The following is a 20,261-nucleotide window of genomic DNA, read 5'->3' as shown; positions in this document are numbered from 1 at the left end:
CTTGTGCATAGGAGCAATATAATAGTAGTTATATTCTTGTACATAGGGGCAGTATTATAGTAGTTATATTCTTGTACATAGGAGCAGTATTATAGTAGTTATATTCTTGTATATAGGAGCAGTATTATAGTAGTTATATTGTTGTACATAGGGGCAGTATTATAGTAGTTATATTCTTGTACATAGGAGCAGTATTATAGTAGTTATATTCTTGTACATAGGAGCAGTATTATAGTAGTTATATTCTTGTACATAGGGGCAGTATTATAGTAGTTATATTCTTGTACATAGGGGCAGTATTATAGTAGATATATTCTTGTACATAGGGGCAGTATTATAGTAGTTATATTCTTGTACATAGGGGGCAGTATTATAGTAGTTATCTTCTTGTACATAGGGGCAGTATTATAGTAGTTATATTCTTGTACATAGGGGGCAGTATTATAGTAGTTATATTCTTGTACATAGGAGCAGTATTATAGTAGTTATATTCTTGTATATAGGAGCAGTATTATAGTAGTTATAATCTTGTACATAGGGGGGCAGTATTATAGTAGTTATATTCTTGTACATAGGAGCAGTATTATAGTAGTTATATTCTTGTACATAGGGGCAGTATTATAGTAGTTATATTCTTGTACATAGGAGCAGTATTATAGTAGTTATATTCTTGTACATAGGGGCAGTATTATAGTAGTTATATTCTTGTACATAGGAGCAGTATTATGGTAGTTATATTCTTGTACATAGGGGCAGTATTATAGTAGTTATATTCTTGTACATAGGGGCAGTATTATAGTAGTTATATTCTTGTACATAGGGGCAGTATTATAGTAGTTATATTCTTGTACATAGGGGCAGTATTATAGTAGTTCTATTCTTGTACATAGGGGCAGTATTATAGTAGTTATATTCTTGTACATAGGGAGCAGTATTATAGTAGTTATATTCTTGTACATAGGGGCAGTATTATAGTAGTTATATTCTTGTACATAGGTGCAGTATTATAGTAGTTATATTCTTGTACATAGGAGCAGTATTATAGTAGTTATATTCTTGTACATAGGAGCAGTATTATAGTAATTATATTCTTGTACATAGGATCAGTATTATAATAATTATATTCCTGTACATAGATGGCAGCATTTACTAGTTATTACAATTAATTTCAGTATCAATCAGTTCATGAATCATTATGGCCAAATGTTGATGAATTTCTTACCAGGTCCAATGCAAAACACTTTCTCAAAATCAGCACAGATACACATTTGCTTGTAGAGCTGTGGGGATTGGGCTAGGTAGGCGCTGGTTTTGAAGTAGGACACAGTGAATACATTGGCTCCCCCTTCACTGGCCGCTAGAATGAAATAACCACATATTAATCTTATGTGCGTCTGAAAATAAGAAAAAATGCTTCAATAACTTCATTTTCAAGATCGTTTCTCATATTCCGTCTACATTAAATGTAATAAGTGGCTCTTGCAGATCTAAAAAACCAAATCTTCCACGGCGGCAGTAGCGCTGGTGCCTTCCAAGGCGATACTGTGTGAGTCAAGTAGTATGCAATTTCATTTTTATCCCCACTGACCGGTTTTGATATCCCTTTTGTGCAGGCCACATACACCCCCAGTGTATGGGACCCTCAGTATATGGTTCCCCCCAGTATATGTGACCCAGAACAATTCACCATCTTTTAAGTGAGACCAATTCCCTTTAAACTCCCCTCGACTGTAAAATCACATAAAAAACATCAGTATTTCAAACCTGATATAATTTTGGGAGTCTGAATCTCCACAAATCCTTTGTTGCTTAGTGTCTCCCGGAAGAGTTGACAAACCCCAGATTGGAGAGTGAAGACAGCATGACTGGTGGAGGTCTGCAACGTAAAACACAAGGCGATAAAAAGATCTGAGCAAAGACTGGTGCCATTACATTATAATAATACCAATCATGACATTACTATCACTATACCAGGTCCTTTATCAGATGGTGTGACTAGATCCAAAATGCATCCCTCAAAAAGACAAATTGATCTGAAGGACATGTTGGGGCAAAATGCAGTTCCAGGCACTAAGGAAATTATTACAAGGATTGCATTAAAGGAAAGACTCGGTCATTTAGGGTGAAAACACAGGAAATAACCACCGAGCTCTGAACTTGCAGCTCCTCAAGCACAGGACACCCACTGAGCACTAAACTTGCTGGTCCATTAGCAGTGGACACTCAGCTCTAAACTTCCAGCTCCACAAGCAGTGGACACCCACTGAGCAATGAACTTGCAGCTCAACAAGCAATGGACACCCACTGAGCACTGAACTTGCAGCTCCACAAGCAGTGGACACCCACTGAGCACAGAACTTGCAGCTCAACAAGCAATGGACACCCACTGAGCCCTGATCTTCAACTTTCACAAGCCGGCGACACCAACTGAGCTCCGAATTTGTAGCTCCATAAGATGGGGACACCCGCTGAGCTCTGAATTTGTAGCTCCATAAGATGGGGACACTCAATGAAAGGTAAACCAGCACCTACATAAGAAAAGAACACTCACTGAGCTCTAAACTTGCAGCTCCACAAGCAATGGATACCTACTGAGCCCTGAACATAAAGCGCAACATTCAGGGGACACACACCGAGCTTGCAGATCCACAAGCAAGCATGGAAGAAGCAGTACGTAAGAATAAGATGCATTTGCTATGAAGCTAATGGGAGCTTACATATCAGTATGTATTGAGCTGCCCCTATTGGAGGCTTAAGGTTGAAACAATCCTATATATCTGAAAGAAAATGGCACTTTGACAATTATAAAGATCTGGAATTATATAAAAAAAAATTTCAATGACTATACTAACAAACAGGATCAGATTGGGTTCATTTGTTTTAAGTAAGACCTGAAAAAACTCATTAACCCTGCCGCCTTCTGCTTTGCTTCACCTTTTTTTCCACACACGTCATACTGACACACTTCTCTATTTCTTCACTCCGAGGTTTAGCAGTTATCAGTTTGTTGTTTATTTGGTTACACACATGTTGCTTTATCTCAGAATAACATGTGATGTCACCACCTGATTGAAGATCGAAGGTGAGATTAACAAAATTGCAAACGGAAGGTAAAAAATCTAAGAAAAAGAAAGTTATACAAGAAGCCATAATGAAACATTTGAGTATTTATGGTTGCTATATAATTCTTTATGATGCATATTTTTTCATATTTTGGGTAATTTTATAATGCATTTTCTACATAATATAAGATATACAGTACGAATTTTCCATATTTATTTTTTGTTCTTGATTTTTAGTCTTTTAAAATAGAATTTTTTGCTTGCCTCGTATATATTTTTTTTAAATTTAGTGTAAATGCTACTATTCTCCTAATTCTGGCACTGGTTTCCATTTGTATGTGCCCCTCTCGTATATACATCTTGTACCATCATGTCAGGAGTGTAAGATTGAGGAGATCAGAAAGCAAATGTGCAAAGTTAAAAGAACAACAACTCAGGGGACACCTACTGAACTCTGAACTTGCAGCTCCCCAAGCTGGCGACACCCTCTGAACTAGCATATCCACATACAAGGGACACTCACTGAACTCTGAGCTAGCAGCTTCATAAGCAGGGGACACACAATGAGCTCTAAACTAGGAGCTTGAAAAGCAGGGAACACCAACTGAACTCTGAGCTAGCAGCTTCACAAGCAGGGGACACCCAGTGAGCTCTAAACTAGGAGCTCGAAAAGCAGGGAATACCAACTGAGCTCTGAACTTGCAGCTTCACAAGCAGGGGACTCCCAATGAGCTGAAAACTAGGAGCTCGAAAAGCAGGGAACACCAACTGAGCTCTGAGTTTGCAGCTTCACAAGCAGGGGACACCCAATGAGCTGTAAACTAGGAGCTCGAAAAGCAGGGAACACCAACTGAACTCTAAACTAGCAGCTTCACAAGCAGGGGACACCTAATGAGCTCTAAACTAGGAGCTCGACAAGCAGGGAATAACAACTGAGCTCTGAACTTGCAGCTTCACAAGCAGGGGACTCCCAATGAGCTGAAAACTAGGAGCTCGAAAAACAGGGAACACCAACTGAGCTCTGAGTTTGCAGCTTCACAAGCAGGGGACACCCAATGAGCTCTAAACTAGGAGCTGGAAAAGCAGGGAACACCAACTGAGCTCTGAGCTTGCAGCTTCACACGCAGGGGACACCCAATGAGCTGTAAACCAGGAGCTCGAAAAGCAGGGAACACCAACTGAGCTCTGAGCTTGCAGCTTCACAAGCAGGGGACACCCAATGAGCTCTAAACTAGGAGCTGGAAAAGCAGGGAACACCAACTGAGCTCTGAGCTTGCAGCTTCACAAGCAGGGGACACCCAATGAGCTGTAAACTAGGAGCTCGAAAAGCAGGGAACACCAACTGAGCTTGCAGCTTCACGAGCAGGGGACACCCAATGAGCTCTAAACTAGGAGCTGGAAAAGCAGGGAACACCAACTGAGCTCTGAGCTTGCAGCTTCACAAGCAGGCGACACCCAATGAGCTCTAAACTAGGAGCTCGAAAAACAGGGAACAACTGAGCTCTGAGCTTGCAGCTTCACAAGCAGGCAACACCCAATGAGCTCTAAACTAGGAGCTCGAAAAACAGGGAACAACTGAGCTCTGAGCTTGCAGCTTCACCAGCAGGGGACACCCAATGAGCTCAAAACTACGAGCTCGAAGAGTGGGGAACAACATCTGAGCTTGCAGCTTCACAAGCAGGGACACCCTCTGAGTTCTGGAATTGCTACTCCACAAGTAGAGGACACCCACAAAACTCTGAACTTGCAGTGCCACAAGCACACATGTCAGAGTAAGCTGGTCTTGCAAACAGAAAGAGCAATGGGAATTAATCACAGTTGCAACCCCACCGAAACCATTTCTTCATGGTATAAGTGCACATGCCTTCTCCTGAGTCCACAAATGAGCTATATGTGAGTCACTGGGGTATCCTCAAACGCACCAATTCAACATTAATAGACATAATAACATATATTTATAACCGATTTCTATTCATTGGAGCCATTACGATCGTAGTGATGGATTTTGTAGAGTTTCCAATGCTCCACTCTAGGAAAGACCACGTAAAAGGTTGTGTCATTCGTAGCTTGAGGAAAGTTGGGTAACTGCAGCTATGAGCGATCGACTGGTCCTCATTAGTACCTCATAACTTTATTGGGCATGAAAAAAAAGAAAACCAAGATGCAACTGGATTAAATAAAGACGAAAACTTGACAAGGACTTGAATTGACATGTAGTTTTTCTCCTTTTTAAGGGAAATGTTCCTTAACAGAATGACAAAAGTGAAAAATATTCTGACCTTTATTTCTCTACAATATTCTATCAAACACAGCCATTGTATTGCACCTTAGGAAGCTCCGTGAGACTCTTGTGTTGATGGACTGAGAATTATTCATGAATGTATAATCCGGATTTCCTGGAGAGCGGAAGATGCAAATAGCGGCAATAGATGGGAACATCAGGCGGCACTAGAAGCAGCTCCTAGCCTCAAGTAGCCACTTCTCGCTGCCGCAAAGATGAACCCTATGGCGACTGTGGTCACATATGATATTCCAACTATGTCCGCTGAACTTATCCATCCCATAAACACTTCACAGTTTATTTTCAGAACAAAGAGAGGAAAAAACTGTTATAAACAAGAATTACAACAATGTGGGATCAGTAATCGAAGAGACAAATCCTTCTATGCAAATCACAAATTACCGGGAACCAAATCAATTTTATGTACAAGAATATAACTACTATTATACTGCCCCTATGTACAAGAATATAAGTACTATAATACTGCCCCTATGTACAAGAATATAACTACTATAATACTGCTCCTATGTACAAGAATATAACTACTATAATACTGCTCCTATGTACAAGAATATAACTACTATAATACTGCCCCTATGTACAAGAATATAACTACTATAATACTGCTCCTATGTACAAGAATATAACTACTATAATACTGCTCCTATGTACAGTAATATATCTACTATAATACTGCCCCCTATGTACAAGTATATAACTACTATAATACTGCCCCTATGTACAAGAATATAACTACTATAATACTGCCCCTATGTACAAGAATATAACTACTATAATACTGCTCCTATGTACAAGAATATAACTACTATAATACTGCTCCGATGTACAAGAATATAACTACTATAATACTGCCCCTATGTACAAGAATATAACTACTATAATACTGCTCCTATGTACAAGAATATAACTACTATAATACTGCCCCCTATGTACAAGAATATAACTACTATAATACTGCCTCCTATGTACAAGAATATAACTACTATAATACTGCTCCTATGTACAAGAATATAACTACTATAATACTGCCCCTATGTACAAGAATATAACTACTATAATACTGCCCCTATGTACAAGAATATAACTACTATAATACTGCCCCTATGTACAAGAATATAACTACTATAATACTGCTCCTATGTACAAGAATATAACTACTATAATACTGCCCCTATGTACAAGAATATAACTACTATAATACTGCTCCTATGTACAAGAATATAACTACTATAATACTGCCCCCTATGTACAAGAATATAACTACTATAATACTGCCTCCTATGTACAAGAATATAACTACTATAATACTGCTCCTATGTACAAGAATATAACTACTGTAATACTGCCCCTATGTACAAGAATATAACTACTATAATACTGCCCCTATGTACAAGAATATAACTACTATAATACTGCTCCTATGTACAAGAATATCACTACTATAATACTGCTCCTATGTACAAGAATATAACTACTATAATACTGCCCCTATGTACAAGAATATAACTACTATAATACTGCCCCTATGTACAAGAATATAACTACTATAATACTGCCCCTATGTACAAGAATATAACTACTATAATACTGCTCCTATGTACAAGAATATAACTACTATAATACTGCTCCTATGTACAAGAATATAACTACTATAATACTGCCCCTATGTACAAGAATATAACTACTATAATACTGCTCCTATGTACAAGAATATAACTACTATAATACTGCCCCTATGTACAAGAATATAACTACTATAATACTGCCCCTATGTACAAGAATATAACTACTATAATACTGCTCCTATGTACAAGAATATAACTACTATAATACTGCTCCTATGTACAAGAATATAACTACTATAATACTGCCCCTATGTACAAGAATATAACTACTATAATACTGCTCCTATGAACAAGAATATAACTACTATAATACTGCCCCTATGTACAAGAATATAACTACTATAATACTGCCCCTATGTACAAGAATATAACTACTATAATACTGCTCCTATGTACAAGAATATAACTACTATAATACTGCCCCTATGTACAAGAATATAACTACTATAATACTGCTCCTATGTACAAGAATATAACTACTATAATACTGCCCCCTATGTACAAGAATATAACTACTATAATACTGCCTCCTATGTACAAGAATATAACTACTATAATACTGCTCCTATGTACAAGAATATAACTACTGTAATACTGCCCCTATGTACAAGAATATAACTACTATAATACTGCCCCTATGTACAAGAATATAACTACTATAATACTGCTCCTATGTACAAGAATATCACTACTATAATACTGCTCCTATGTACAAGAATATAACTACTATAATACTGCCCCTATGTACAAGAATATAACTACTATAATACTGCCCCTATGTACAAGAATATAACTACTATAATACTGCCCCTATGTACAAGAATATAACTACTATAATACTGCTCCTATGTACAAGAATATAACTACTATAATACTGCCCCTATGTACAAGAATATAACTACTCTAATACTGCTCCTATGTACAAGAACATAGCTACTATAATACTGCTCCTATGTACAAGAATATAACTACTATAATACTGTTCCTATGTACAAGAATATAACTACTATAATACTGCTCCTATGTACAAGAATATAACTACTATAATACTGCTCCTATGTACAAGAATATAACTACTATAATACTGCTCCTATGTACAAGACTATAACTACTATAATACTGCTCCTATGTACAAGAATATAACTACTATAATACTGCTCCTATGTACAAGAATATAACTACTATAATACTGCCCCATGTACAAGAATATAACTACTATAATACTGCCCCTATGTACAAGAATATAACTACTATAATACTGCTCCTATGTACAAGAATATAACTACTATAATACTGCCCCTATGTACAAGAATATAACTACTATAATACTGCCCCTATGTACAAGAATATAACTACTATAATACTGCCCCTATGTACAAGAATATAACTACTATAATACTGCTCCTATGTACAAGAATATAACTACTATAATACTGCCCATATGTACAAGAATATAACTACTATAATACTGCCCCTATGTACAAGAATATAACTACTATAATACTGCCACTATGTACAAGAATATAACTACTATAATACTGCTCCTATGTACAAGAATATAACTACTATAATACTGCTCCTATGTACAAGAATATAACTACTATAATACTGCCCCTATGTACAGGAATATAAGTACTATAATACTGCTCCTATGTACAAGAATATAACTACTATAATACTGCCTCTATGTACAAGAATATAACCACTATAACATTGCCACCTATATACAAGAATATAACTACTATAATACTGCCCCTATGTACAAGAATATAACTACTATAATACTGCCCCTATGTACAGGAATATAACTACTATAATACTGCCCCCTATGTACAAAAATATAACTACTATAATACTGCTCCTATATACAAGAATATAACTACTATAATACTGCCCCTATGTACAAGAATATAACTACTATAATACTGCCCGTATGTACAGGAATATAACTACTATAATACTGCCCCTATGTACAGGAATATAACTACTTTAATACTGCTCCTATGTACAAGAATATAACTACTATAATACTGCCCCTATGTACAAGAATATAACTACTATAATACTGCCCCTATGTACAAGAATATAACTACTATAATACTGCTCCTATGTACAAGAAAATAACTACTATAATACTGCCCCTATGTACAGGAATATAACTACTATAATACTGCTCCTATATACAAGAATATAACTACTATAATACTGCCCCTATGTACAAGAATATAACCACTATAATACTGCCCCTATGTACAGGAATATAACTAATAATAATAATAATAATAATTTTATTTATATAGCGCCAACATATTCCGCAGCGCTTTACAACTTATAGAGGGGCCTTATACAGACAACAGACATTACAGCATAGCAGAAATCACAGTTCAAAACAGATACCAGGAGGAATGAGGGCCCTGCTCGCAAGCTTACAAACTATGAGGAAAAGGGGAGACACGAGAGGTGGATGGTAACAATTGCTTTAGTTATTTGGACCAGCCATAGTGTAAGGCTCGGGTGTTCATGTAAAGCTGCATGAACCAGTTAACTGCCTAAGTATGTAACAGTACAGACACAGAGGGCTATTAACTGCATAAAGTGTATGAGAACATGATGGAGGAACGTGATTATGTTGTTGTTTTTTATTAATAGGCCACACAGGGATAGTTAGGTTAATGCGTTGAGGCGGTAGGCCAATCTGAACAAATGAGTTTTTAGTGCACGCTTAAAACTGTGGGGATTGGGGATTAATTGTATTAACCTAGGTAGTGCATTCCAAAGAATCGGCGCCGCACGTGTAAAGTCTTGGAGACGGGAGTGGGAGGTTCTGATTATTGAGGATGCTAACCTGAGGTCATTAGCAGAGCGGAGGGCACGGGTAGGTTGGTAGACTGAGACCAGAGAGGAGATGTAGGATGGTGCTGAGCCATGGAGTGCTTTGTGGATGAGGGTAGTAGTTTTGTACTGGATTCTGGATTGGATGGGTAGCCAGTGTAATGACTGGCACAAGGTAGAGGCATCGGTGTAACGGTTGGCGAGGAATATGATCCTGGCAGCAGCATTCAGGACAGATTGGAGCGGGGAGAGTCTGGTAAAAGGTAGGCCAATTAGTAGAGAGTTACAATAGTCCAGACGAGAATGAATAAGTGAGACAGTAAGAGTTTTTGCAGAGTCGAAAGTAAGAAAAGGGCGAATTCTGGAAATGTTTTTGAGATGCAGATAAGAAGAGCGAGCCAGTGATCGGATGTGGGGGGTGAATGAAAGCTCGGAATCAAGGATGACTCCAAGGCAGCGGGCATGTTGCTTTGGAGTAATGGTGGAACCGCACACAGAGATGGCAATGTCGGGCAAAGGTAGGTTAGTAGAGGGAGAGAACACGAGGAGTTCAGTTTTTGACAGGTTCAGTTTCAGATAGAGGGAGGACATGATGTTAGAGACAGCGGTAAGACAATCACTGGTGTTTTCTAAAAAGGTCGGCGTGATAACAGGAGAAGAGGTATATAATTGGGTGTCGTCAGCATAGAGATGGTACTGGAACCCAAATCTACTGATTGTTTGTCCAATAGGGGCAGTATACAAAGAGAAGAGGAGGGGGCCTAGGACTGATCCTTGAGGAACCCCAACAGTAAGGGGAAGGTGAGAGGAGGAGGAACCAGCAAAACAAACAGTGAAGGATCGGCCAGAGAGATAGGAGGAGAACCAAGAGAGAACGGTGTCCTTGAGGCCGATGGAGCGGAGCATAGTGAGGAGGAGCTGATGATCCACAGTGTCGAATGCTGCGGAGAGATCCAAGAGAATTAGCATGGAGTAGTGACCATTAGATTTAGCTGTTAGTAGGTCATTAGAGACTTTAGTGAGGGCAGTTTCAGTAGAGTGTAAAGAGCGGAAACCAGATTGAAGAGGGTCGAGAAGAGAATTATCTGAGAGATAGCGGGTAAGACGGGAGTGGACCAGGCGTTCCAGGAGTTTAGAGATGAAGGGAAGATTAGAGACAGGTCTATAATTAGCGGCACAATTTTGATCGAGGGAGGGCTTTTTAAGTAGTGGATGTATGATGGCATGCTTAAATGAGGAGGGAAAAATACCGGAAGTGAGGGAAAGGTTGAATATTTTTGTTAGGTGAGAGGTGACAGCCGGGGAAAGGGACTGGAGGAGATGTGACGGAATGGGGTCACTGGTGCAAGTGGTCGGGCGAGAAGATGCAAGGAGCCTGCTTACTTCTTCTTCTGTAACTGGTTCAAAGTCAGAGAGTGAACTAGATGCAGTGGGGGAGGGAGGACAGTGCTTGGTATGAAGAGATTGGGAAATGATTTCCTGTTGAATGTGGTCAATTTTTTCTTTGAAGTAATTGGCCAGATCGTCAGCGCGGAGATCTGTGGTTGGGGCCTGCTCTCTTGGGTTGAGTAGGGACCGGAAAGTGTCAAAGAGACGTTTAGGGTTATTGGACAGCGAGGTGATGAGGGTGTTGAAATAGGTTTGTTTGGAGAGGTGAAGGGCAGAGTTGTATGTTTTTAACATGAACTTATAATGGATGAAATCTTCGGGCAGATTAGATTTTCTCCACAGACGTTCGGCGCACCTGGAGCACCGCTGCAGGAAACGTGTTTGCAGCGTGTGCCACGGTTGTCGCCGTCTGTGCCGAGTTGTTCTATGTATAGGAGGTGCAGCTTCTTCCAGGGCACTTTGCAGGGTTTCATTGTAATGCTTCAGAGCTACTATAATACTGCCCCCTATGTACAAAAATATAACTACTATAATACTGCCCCCTATGTACAAGAATATAACTACTATAATACTGCCCCTATGTACAGGAATATAACTACTATAATACTGCCCCCTATGTACAAAAATATAACTACTATAATACTGCCCCCTATGTACAAGAATATAACTACTATAATACTGCCCCTATGTACAGGAATATAACTACTATAATACTGCCCCCTATGTACAAAAATATAACTACTATAATAATGCCCCCTATGTACAAGAATATAACTACTATAATACTGCCCCCTATGTACAAGAATATAACTACTATAATACTGCCCTCTATGTACAAGAATATAACTACTATAATACTGCCCCCTATGTACAAGAATATAACTACTATAATACTGCCCCTATGTACAAGAATATAACTACTATAATACTGCCCCTATGTACAAGAATATAACTACTATAATACTGCCCCCTATGTACAGGAATATAACTACTTTAATACTGCTCCTATGTACAAGAATATAACTACTATAATACTGCCCCTATGTACAAGAATATAACTACTATAATACTGCCCCTATGTACAAGAATATAACTACTATAATACTGCTCCTATGTACAAGAAAATAACTACTATAATACTGCCCCTATGTACAGGAATATAACTACTATAATACTGCTCCTATATACAAGAATATAACTACTATAATACTGCCCCTATGTACAAGAATATAACTACTATAATACTGCCCCTATGTACAGGAATATAACTACTATAATACTGCCCCCTATGTACAAAAATATAACTACTATAATACTGCCCCCTATGTACAAGAATATAACTACTATAATACTGCCCCTATGTACAGGAATATAACTACTATAATACTGCCCCCTATGTACAAAAATATAACTACTATAATACTGCCCCCTATGTACAAGAATATAACTACTATAATACTGCCCCTATGTACAAGAATATAACTACTATAATACTGCTCCTATGTACAAGAAAATAACTACTATAATACTGCCCCTATGTACAGGAATATAACTACTATAATACTGCTCCTATATACAAGAATATAACTACTATAATACTGCCCCTATGTACAAGAATATAACTACTATAATACTGCCCCTATGTACAGGAATATAACTACTATAATACTGCCCCCTATGTACAAAAATATAACTACTATAATACTGCCTCCTATGTACAAGAATATAACTACTATAATACTGCCCCTATGTACAGGAATATAACTACTATAATACTGCCCCCTATGTACAAAAATATAACTACTATAATACTGCCCCCTATGTACAAGAATATAACTACTATAATACTGCCCCTATGTACAGGAATATAACTACTATAATACTGCCCCCTATGTACAAAAATATAACTACTATAATAATGCCCCCTATGTACAAGAATATAACTACTATAATACTGCCTCCTATGTACAAGAATATAACTACTATAATACTGCCCTCTATGTACAAGAATATAACTACTATAATACTGCCCCCTATGTACAAGAATATAACTACTATAATACTGCCCCTATGTACAAGAATATAACTACTATAATACTGCCCCTATGTACAAGAATATAACTACTATAATACTGCCCCCTATGTACAGGAATATAACTACTTTAATACTGCTCCTATGTACAAGAATATAACTACTATAATACTGCCCCTATGTACAAGAATATAACTACTATAATACTGCCCCTATGTACAAGAATATAACTACTATAATACTGCTCCTATGTACAAGAAAATAACTACTATAATACTGCCCCTATGTACAGGAATATAACTACTATAATACTGCTCCTATATACAAGAATATAACTACTATAATACTGCCCCTATGTACAAGAATATAACTGCTATAATACTGCTCCTATGTACAAGAATATAACTACTATAATACTGCCCCTATGTACAGGAATATAACTACTATAATACTGCCCCCTATGTACAAAAATATAACTACTATAATACTGCCCCCTATGTACAAGAATATAACTACTATAATACTGCCCCTATGTACAGGAATATAACTACTATAATACTGCCCCCTATGTACAAAAATATAACTACTATAATACTGCCCCCTATGTACAAGAATATAACTACTATAATACTGCCCCTATGTACAGGAATATAACTACTATAATACTGCCCCTATGTACAAGAATATAACTACTATAATACTGCCCCTATGTACAAGAATATAACTACTATAATACTGCCCCTATGTACAAGAATATAACTACTATAATACTGCCCCTATGTACAAAAATATAACTACTATAATACTGCTCCTATGTACAAGAATATAACTACTATAATACTGCTCCTATGTACAAGAACATAACTACTATAATACTGCCCCTATGTACAAGAATATAACTACTATAATACTGCTCCTATGAACAAGAATATAACTACTATAATACTGCCCCTATGTACAAGAATATAACTACTATAATACTGCCCCTATGTACAAGAATATAACTACTATAATACTGCCCCTATATACAAGAATATAACTACTATAATACTGCCCCTATGTACAAGAATATAACTACTATAATACTGCCCCCATGTACAAGAATATAACTACTATAATACTGCCCCTATGTACATGAATATAACTACTATAATACTGCTCCTATGTACAAGAATATAACTACTATAATACTGCCCCATGTACAAGAATATAACTACTATAATACTGCCCCTATATACAGGAATATAACTGCTATAACACTGGACACTATGTGTGGGAGGTGAGGCTGACCTCGGAGAGGGTCTGGTACTTGGACCCCTCTATCTCTCGAACCCTTGAGCCCCTCATGGCATACACAGACGTTACTTATTTCTATGCATCCTGTACTATTTTCAGCATTTACTCTTTACAGCGGAGGTCCCACATGTCAAGCTCTTATTTTCCATATTTCCCTGTATGAACGATATCCTGTAACACAAACACTTTGCCGCTATTGTTTGACCTTTGTCCACAATGACAGGAAGGAGCTGAATTACTTTGCGAGCTGGACACCATTATTGGGGATTGCTTTAGGAAAATATGAAATATTTGTGCGCAGTCCCTCCCCATACGCCGCTCCCCCAGAACACACGACCTGCTAATGACCAGCCATACTATAAACAGGTGCAGTGCGGGGACAGGACTGCGCCGCCGCGTCCTCTGGGTCAGGTTCTAGGACCAGTGAGGGGCTCGGTACCGTGCGGCCCCCCAGCAGATCAATGCACCCGAGTAGAACAATACTTCAAAGGAACTAACGTTCAGGAAAAATATAGAAGTTTATTTTGTAGCACGTGCAAATAATAGCGAGTGTTTTCTCTTCCTGTTTACAGCGCGGCGCTGAATCACGGTCTCACGGTGGTTTGATCAAAGTCTGCCACGAGTCACAGCTGTGCAGATATTTCATTGTCAGTGCGAGTCCGCTCCTCACACATACAGCCCATCTCATCATAGATAATGTCTGTCTATAGAATTAAATTGGTTTCCCAGAAATATCCACTGATGGTCTATTCTTAGGACAGGCAATCGATGTGTTAACAGTGGGAGTCTGACCATTAAGAGGCTCCCCACTGATCAGCAGAAAGCAAGACATGCTGTCAGCTCTGGAGAAGAGCGAAGAAGAAGCAGCACTCCAGAAAAAGACAACACCCTTATGTTCTGTACATTGTTATGGGGCCTGGAGGTCAGACTGCCGCATATGCCATATAGTACAGAGGTGTGCACAAAATACTGTACTGATCCTGAGTTACCTCCCGTATTATACTCCAGAGCTGCACTCACTATTCTGCTGGTGCAGTCACTGTGTACATACATTACATAACTGATCCTGAGTTACATCCTGTATTATACTCCAGAGCTGCACTCACTATTCTGCTGGTGCAGTCACTCTGTACATACATTACTGATCCTGAGTTACATCCTGTATTATACCCCAGAGCTGCACTCACTATTCTGCTGGTGCAGTCACTGTGTACATACATTACATTACTGATCCTGAGTTACACCATGTATTATACTCCAGAGCTGCACTCAATATTCTGCTGGTGCAGTCACTGTGTACATACATTACTGATCCTGAGTTACCTCCCGTATTATACTCCAGAGCTGCACTCACTATTCTGCTGGTGCAGTCACTGTGTACATACATTACATTACTGATCCTGAGTTACACCATGTATTATACTCCAGAGCTGCACTCACTATTCTGCTGGTGCAGTCACTGTGTACATACATTATATTACTGATCCTGAGTCACATCCTGTATTATAACCCAAAGCTGCACTCACTATTCTGCTGGTGAAGTCATTGTGTACATACATTACATTACTGATCCTGAGTTACATCCTGTATTATACTCCAGAGCTGCACTCACTATTCTGCTGGTGCAGTCACTGTGTACATACATTACATTACTGATCCTGAGTTACATCCTGTATTATACCCCAGAGCTGCACTCACTATTCTGCTGGTGCAGTCACTGTGTACATACATTACATTACTGATCCTGAGTTACATCCTGTATTATACCCAAGAGCTGCACTCACTATTCTGCTGGTGCAGTCACTGTGTACATACATTACATTACTGATCCTGAGTTACATCCTGTATTATACCCAAGAGCTGCACTCACTATTCTGCTGGTGCAATCACTGTGTACATACATTACTGATCCTGAGTTACATCCTGTATTATACTCCAGAGCTGCACTCACTATTCTGCTGGTGCAGTCACTGTGTACATACATTACTGATCCTGAGTTACATCCTGTATTATACTCCAGAGCTGCACTCACTATTCTGCTGGTGCAGTCACTGTGTACATACATTACATTACTGATCCTGAGTTACCTCCTGTATTATACTCCAGAGCTGCACTCACTATTCTGCTGATGCAGTCACTGTGTACATTCATTACATTACTGATCCTGAGTTACATCCTGCATTATACTCCAGAGCTGCACTCACTATTCTGCTGGTGCAGTCACTGTGTACATACATTACATTACTGATCCTGAGTTACATCCTGTATTATACTCCAGAGCTGCACTCACTATTCTGCTGGTGCAGTCACTGTGTACATACATTACTGATCCTGAGTTACATCCTGTATTATACCCCAGAGCTGCACTCACTATTCTTCTCATTGTTGATGAGAACAGTCCTCATACATCCATCCTTAGAATTTAGCTAAGCTCTTATAATACGTCAGTTTACTACATTTTGGAGCACACACTGTTCGAGCAGGGGATGATGGGAGATTTCAGCTCTGCAGTCAGCTGAATGTTTCTGTTAGGACATTTTACTGAGATGGGAGCAATATGGGAGTGTGGGGTGATTAATGCTCCGTGGGTGGTGCGATTATGGGGACATAACTACACAGGTCCCTGCAGCTTGTGCGCACCCCGAGGTCTCCAGAATACAGAAGTTCACCATCGTGCACAGATCACACCCCGTCTGGGTCAAACTTGTTTACATCATACAAATGTCTGACAGCAAAAAAAAGCAAAACAAATATATAAAAATATAAAAGTGATTCAATTGTTGTCAGTGATTGCAGCAGAACTGCCAGACGACTGTCGGACGTCTCATGACTCGGACGAGTGTCTCACCCTGCGGTGCAGCAGTGAGTAATCGACAGAGGTCTGTGGTGGCAAAGCTCCAAATTAAAGGGACAGTAATCATAAAAAATGAATAGAAAAAGTAAACCGGAGATACATTTACAGTTTTAAGTCATCTTATACAGTAGAATTTTTTTTAGAAAACATAGGGTAGAATTATCCATTCCTGTTGGCAGAAAGATGAGGTTGCGGCTTATTTTACAAACGCGGCACTTATTGTTCCTGATGTTCTTCAGCATACAAAGTAGTGGGGGGAGGCTCCTGCTGCAGTCAGTCGTCCAACAGCAAGACATAGGATTCTGAGGAGGAGGAAGGAGCAAAAGGCAAAGTTCCTGGGACACATTCAGAAGAATTCTTTATAGATTTCTCAATTTTTAAAAGCGATAGCATACAAATGAGATTACAGGAGTTTCTAATAATTTTATTTAGAACTTTTTTTTTTTTTTAAATCATTTTCTGTTTTTGCTCAATGACCTGTCATATAGTAGATATCAGTTTTGTCTGGAGTGTCCCTTTAAAGGGCTCCTGAAAGTGAACCTGGGTTGGGTTAACGCATTTTGGAGGAACCCTTGAAGTGCACTGACACGCCCCAATGCACTTCTGGCCTGATTTGCATAAGACTTCGATGCTAGATTTCTCATGACTGACACATGGGTTCTCTACAAAACAAAATGTATCATTTATAACCAAGGGACAATCTTCAATACCGTCATATTACTAGAAACGCACTGACTGGTTCCTTTCTCTAAGATCAGCACTCGTTGACCTTCCCACCTATTGCACATTTATCGCAGATGGTGGGTTTAATCTGACAAGAGACCCTCGGTCATTTTAGGGTTATTTCTAGCAATTATCTCCGCCTTTCCCTGCAGTGGGCTGCAGTGTGTTGCCCCTCCCGGGCCTTTCACCAGCAATTTGCCACTATCTCCATAATCTACAGTATCGGTCCACACCGGCCTCATAACGCCCAGGAGAAGCATCATGGGACATGCAGGCCCCGAAGCGATTGGATATTACACAGCCAAGATGGCGGAGAGAGGCAGAAATGACGGTCTGAATTTTATAGGGTTTCCTTGTGCGGCGATGGCCGGCGGGGAGATCTTCTGGGGCTGTCGTGCCACGTAAAGTGATAGGCACCTGCAGTAAAGACGTTCTTGTCTCGGGGTGACGATATCAGGAGGGCGAGCGGTTCGTGCTCTGGAATTCAATCCTTACCCGTAAATCAATGACTCTATTGTCCAGCCGAGTATCCTGGTTTACAGTAGCTCTTCCTTCCTAAAGCAGGAAAAAAAAAAAACATAAAGAAATCACTCAGAAAACATCAAGCGAGGTAACATAATACACGGAGGGCTCAGGGGCCGCTCGCACTGTCCCGCTGGGGAACTCACAATACAAGACCGGGAAAAACAGCAGAACAAGTACAGAAAGCGAAAACTTTCTAGAAAGCGCCTGCAAATAGGTAAAGTGTCTGATATCTGCTGTGTGCGGCCGAAACTGCAACTCCCATCATCTGTCCGGGGACCCTGAAGGGGCAGATGAGGTCATTTACAAATGTATTATAAAGGCTGGAAGAGGTTAGTAGGTTTTTTGCAAGAGTAAGAAAATGCAGCTGTAAGAAATGTAACTGCCCTTTAAGCGATTTTCTGACTGTGACCCCGACTAGAGGCCTAAGGACATCAGAGACATGTTATTAACTTGGGGGTCTGTCCTCAATAAGACAAACCAGGCGGATGATAATTGTATGATCAGTGGTGGTCCGATCACGGGGATCGACACAGATCCCAGAGTCCCCCATGTGCATCCATATCCCCCTGCTCCATTTACTTCCACAGGAGTGGTAGAGCGCATGCGCACCTCTGTCCTGCACATGTGGGACCTCCGTTCTCAAGATCATAGGGGGTCCAGATAGTCGGTCCCCCCATCAATGCTACATCTATCGCATGTGTAACAATGCTGCAATCCACTGTCTATGGGAGCGGTGGTCACACACGTGCACTACTACTCCCAAGGAAGTGAATGCATAGTTCACCAGGGGAGCACAGGACTCCTACGCTCAGGATTGGCAGGGGTCCCAGCGCTCAGACCCTAAAGATCATATATTGGTTACCTATCCTGTGTTGGGATACATCGTGTAGATTGAATCTAATCTATTGTTGTCTGGTATCAGCCATATTAGGTTGGAGAAAGAAGTGGCGTTCAATGAAATGACTGATGGGACATCAAGAAAACCGTAAAACACTAATATAATGTATATAATATGACACTGCCGCAGCAGCTGCCGTCCTCTAAGTGAGTCTTTCCGCCCCCATCACTGGTGATTGGCAGCGCTGGCTTGTGAGTGAGCAATGTCTGCTGTCAATCATCAGCGAGAGGTGGGGATATGCAAAAAAAAAAGTGGGCCGGACAGTGAACTGAGCCTCTTGGCCACACCCAGGGTGCACTAAAGACCTAATTAATATATATTAGATTAAACTTCAGTTTCTACAGAATGGAGGCAGCAATCAGAACACTAAAAGGGGAAAATTTTAAAGGGGTGATATGCTTAGTTTTTACTGTCATTCAGGGATGACACACTCCCTTTAATTTCACTGTAATTAATCCCTGTCATAGTGGAGATTTTTAGCACTCGTGTCTGCACACGGGCGGATCAGTGACTTGTGAGGTCCCTGCGATGTCAGAGAGCTGTTTACACAGGAGCTTCTCACGGACAGAGAGGAAAAAACTTCTGTGGAAGTGACTGTAAACAGGAGATGCGCAGAAGACAATGACTTCCGTTCATCGCCGGTGACGAAGACACACGAGCGCTCCGTCTCTGGGGGACGGTCAGGGGCGTCCGACCACCGCTGCAAAACATCTGTCACACAAA

General features: G+C 39.6%; 1 protein-coding gene across 1 annotated transcript in view; it reads right to left on the bottom strand.

The window, feature by feature from the left end:
• The window catches only part of DARS1 (aspartyl-tRNA synthetase 1), a 99,937-nt gene that overhangs the window by 15,400 nt on the left and 64,276 nt on the right, over positions 1-20,261 (bottom strand). The window contains exons 9-11 of the mRNA XM_077273037.1: positions 18,611-18,670; positions 1,765-1,876; positions 1,223-1,357 (exon numbers count right to left, since the gene is read on the bottom strand). Coding sequence (XP_077129152.1) covers positions 1,223-1,357; positions 1,765-1,876; positions 18,611-18,670 — 307 coding nt within the window. The remainder of the gene's footprint in view (positions 1-1,222; positions 1,358-1,764; positions 1,877-18,610; positions 18,671-20,261) is intronic.

This window comes from Ranitomeya variabilis, chromosome 7 (assembly GCF_051348905.1).
Source record: "Ranitomeya variabilis isolate aRanVar5 chromosome 7, aRanVar5.hap1, whole genome shotgun sequence".
In the NCBI taxonomy this organism is placed as follows: domain Eukaryota; kingdom Metazoa; phylum Chordata; class Amphibia; order Anura; family Dendrobatidae; genus Ranitomeya; species Ranitomeya variabilis.
This window is presented reverse-complemented; position numbering and strand designations above follow the sequence as displayed.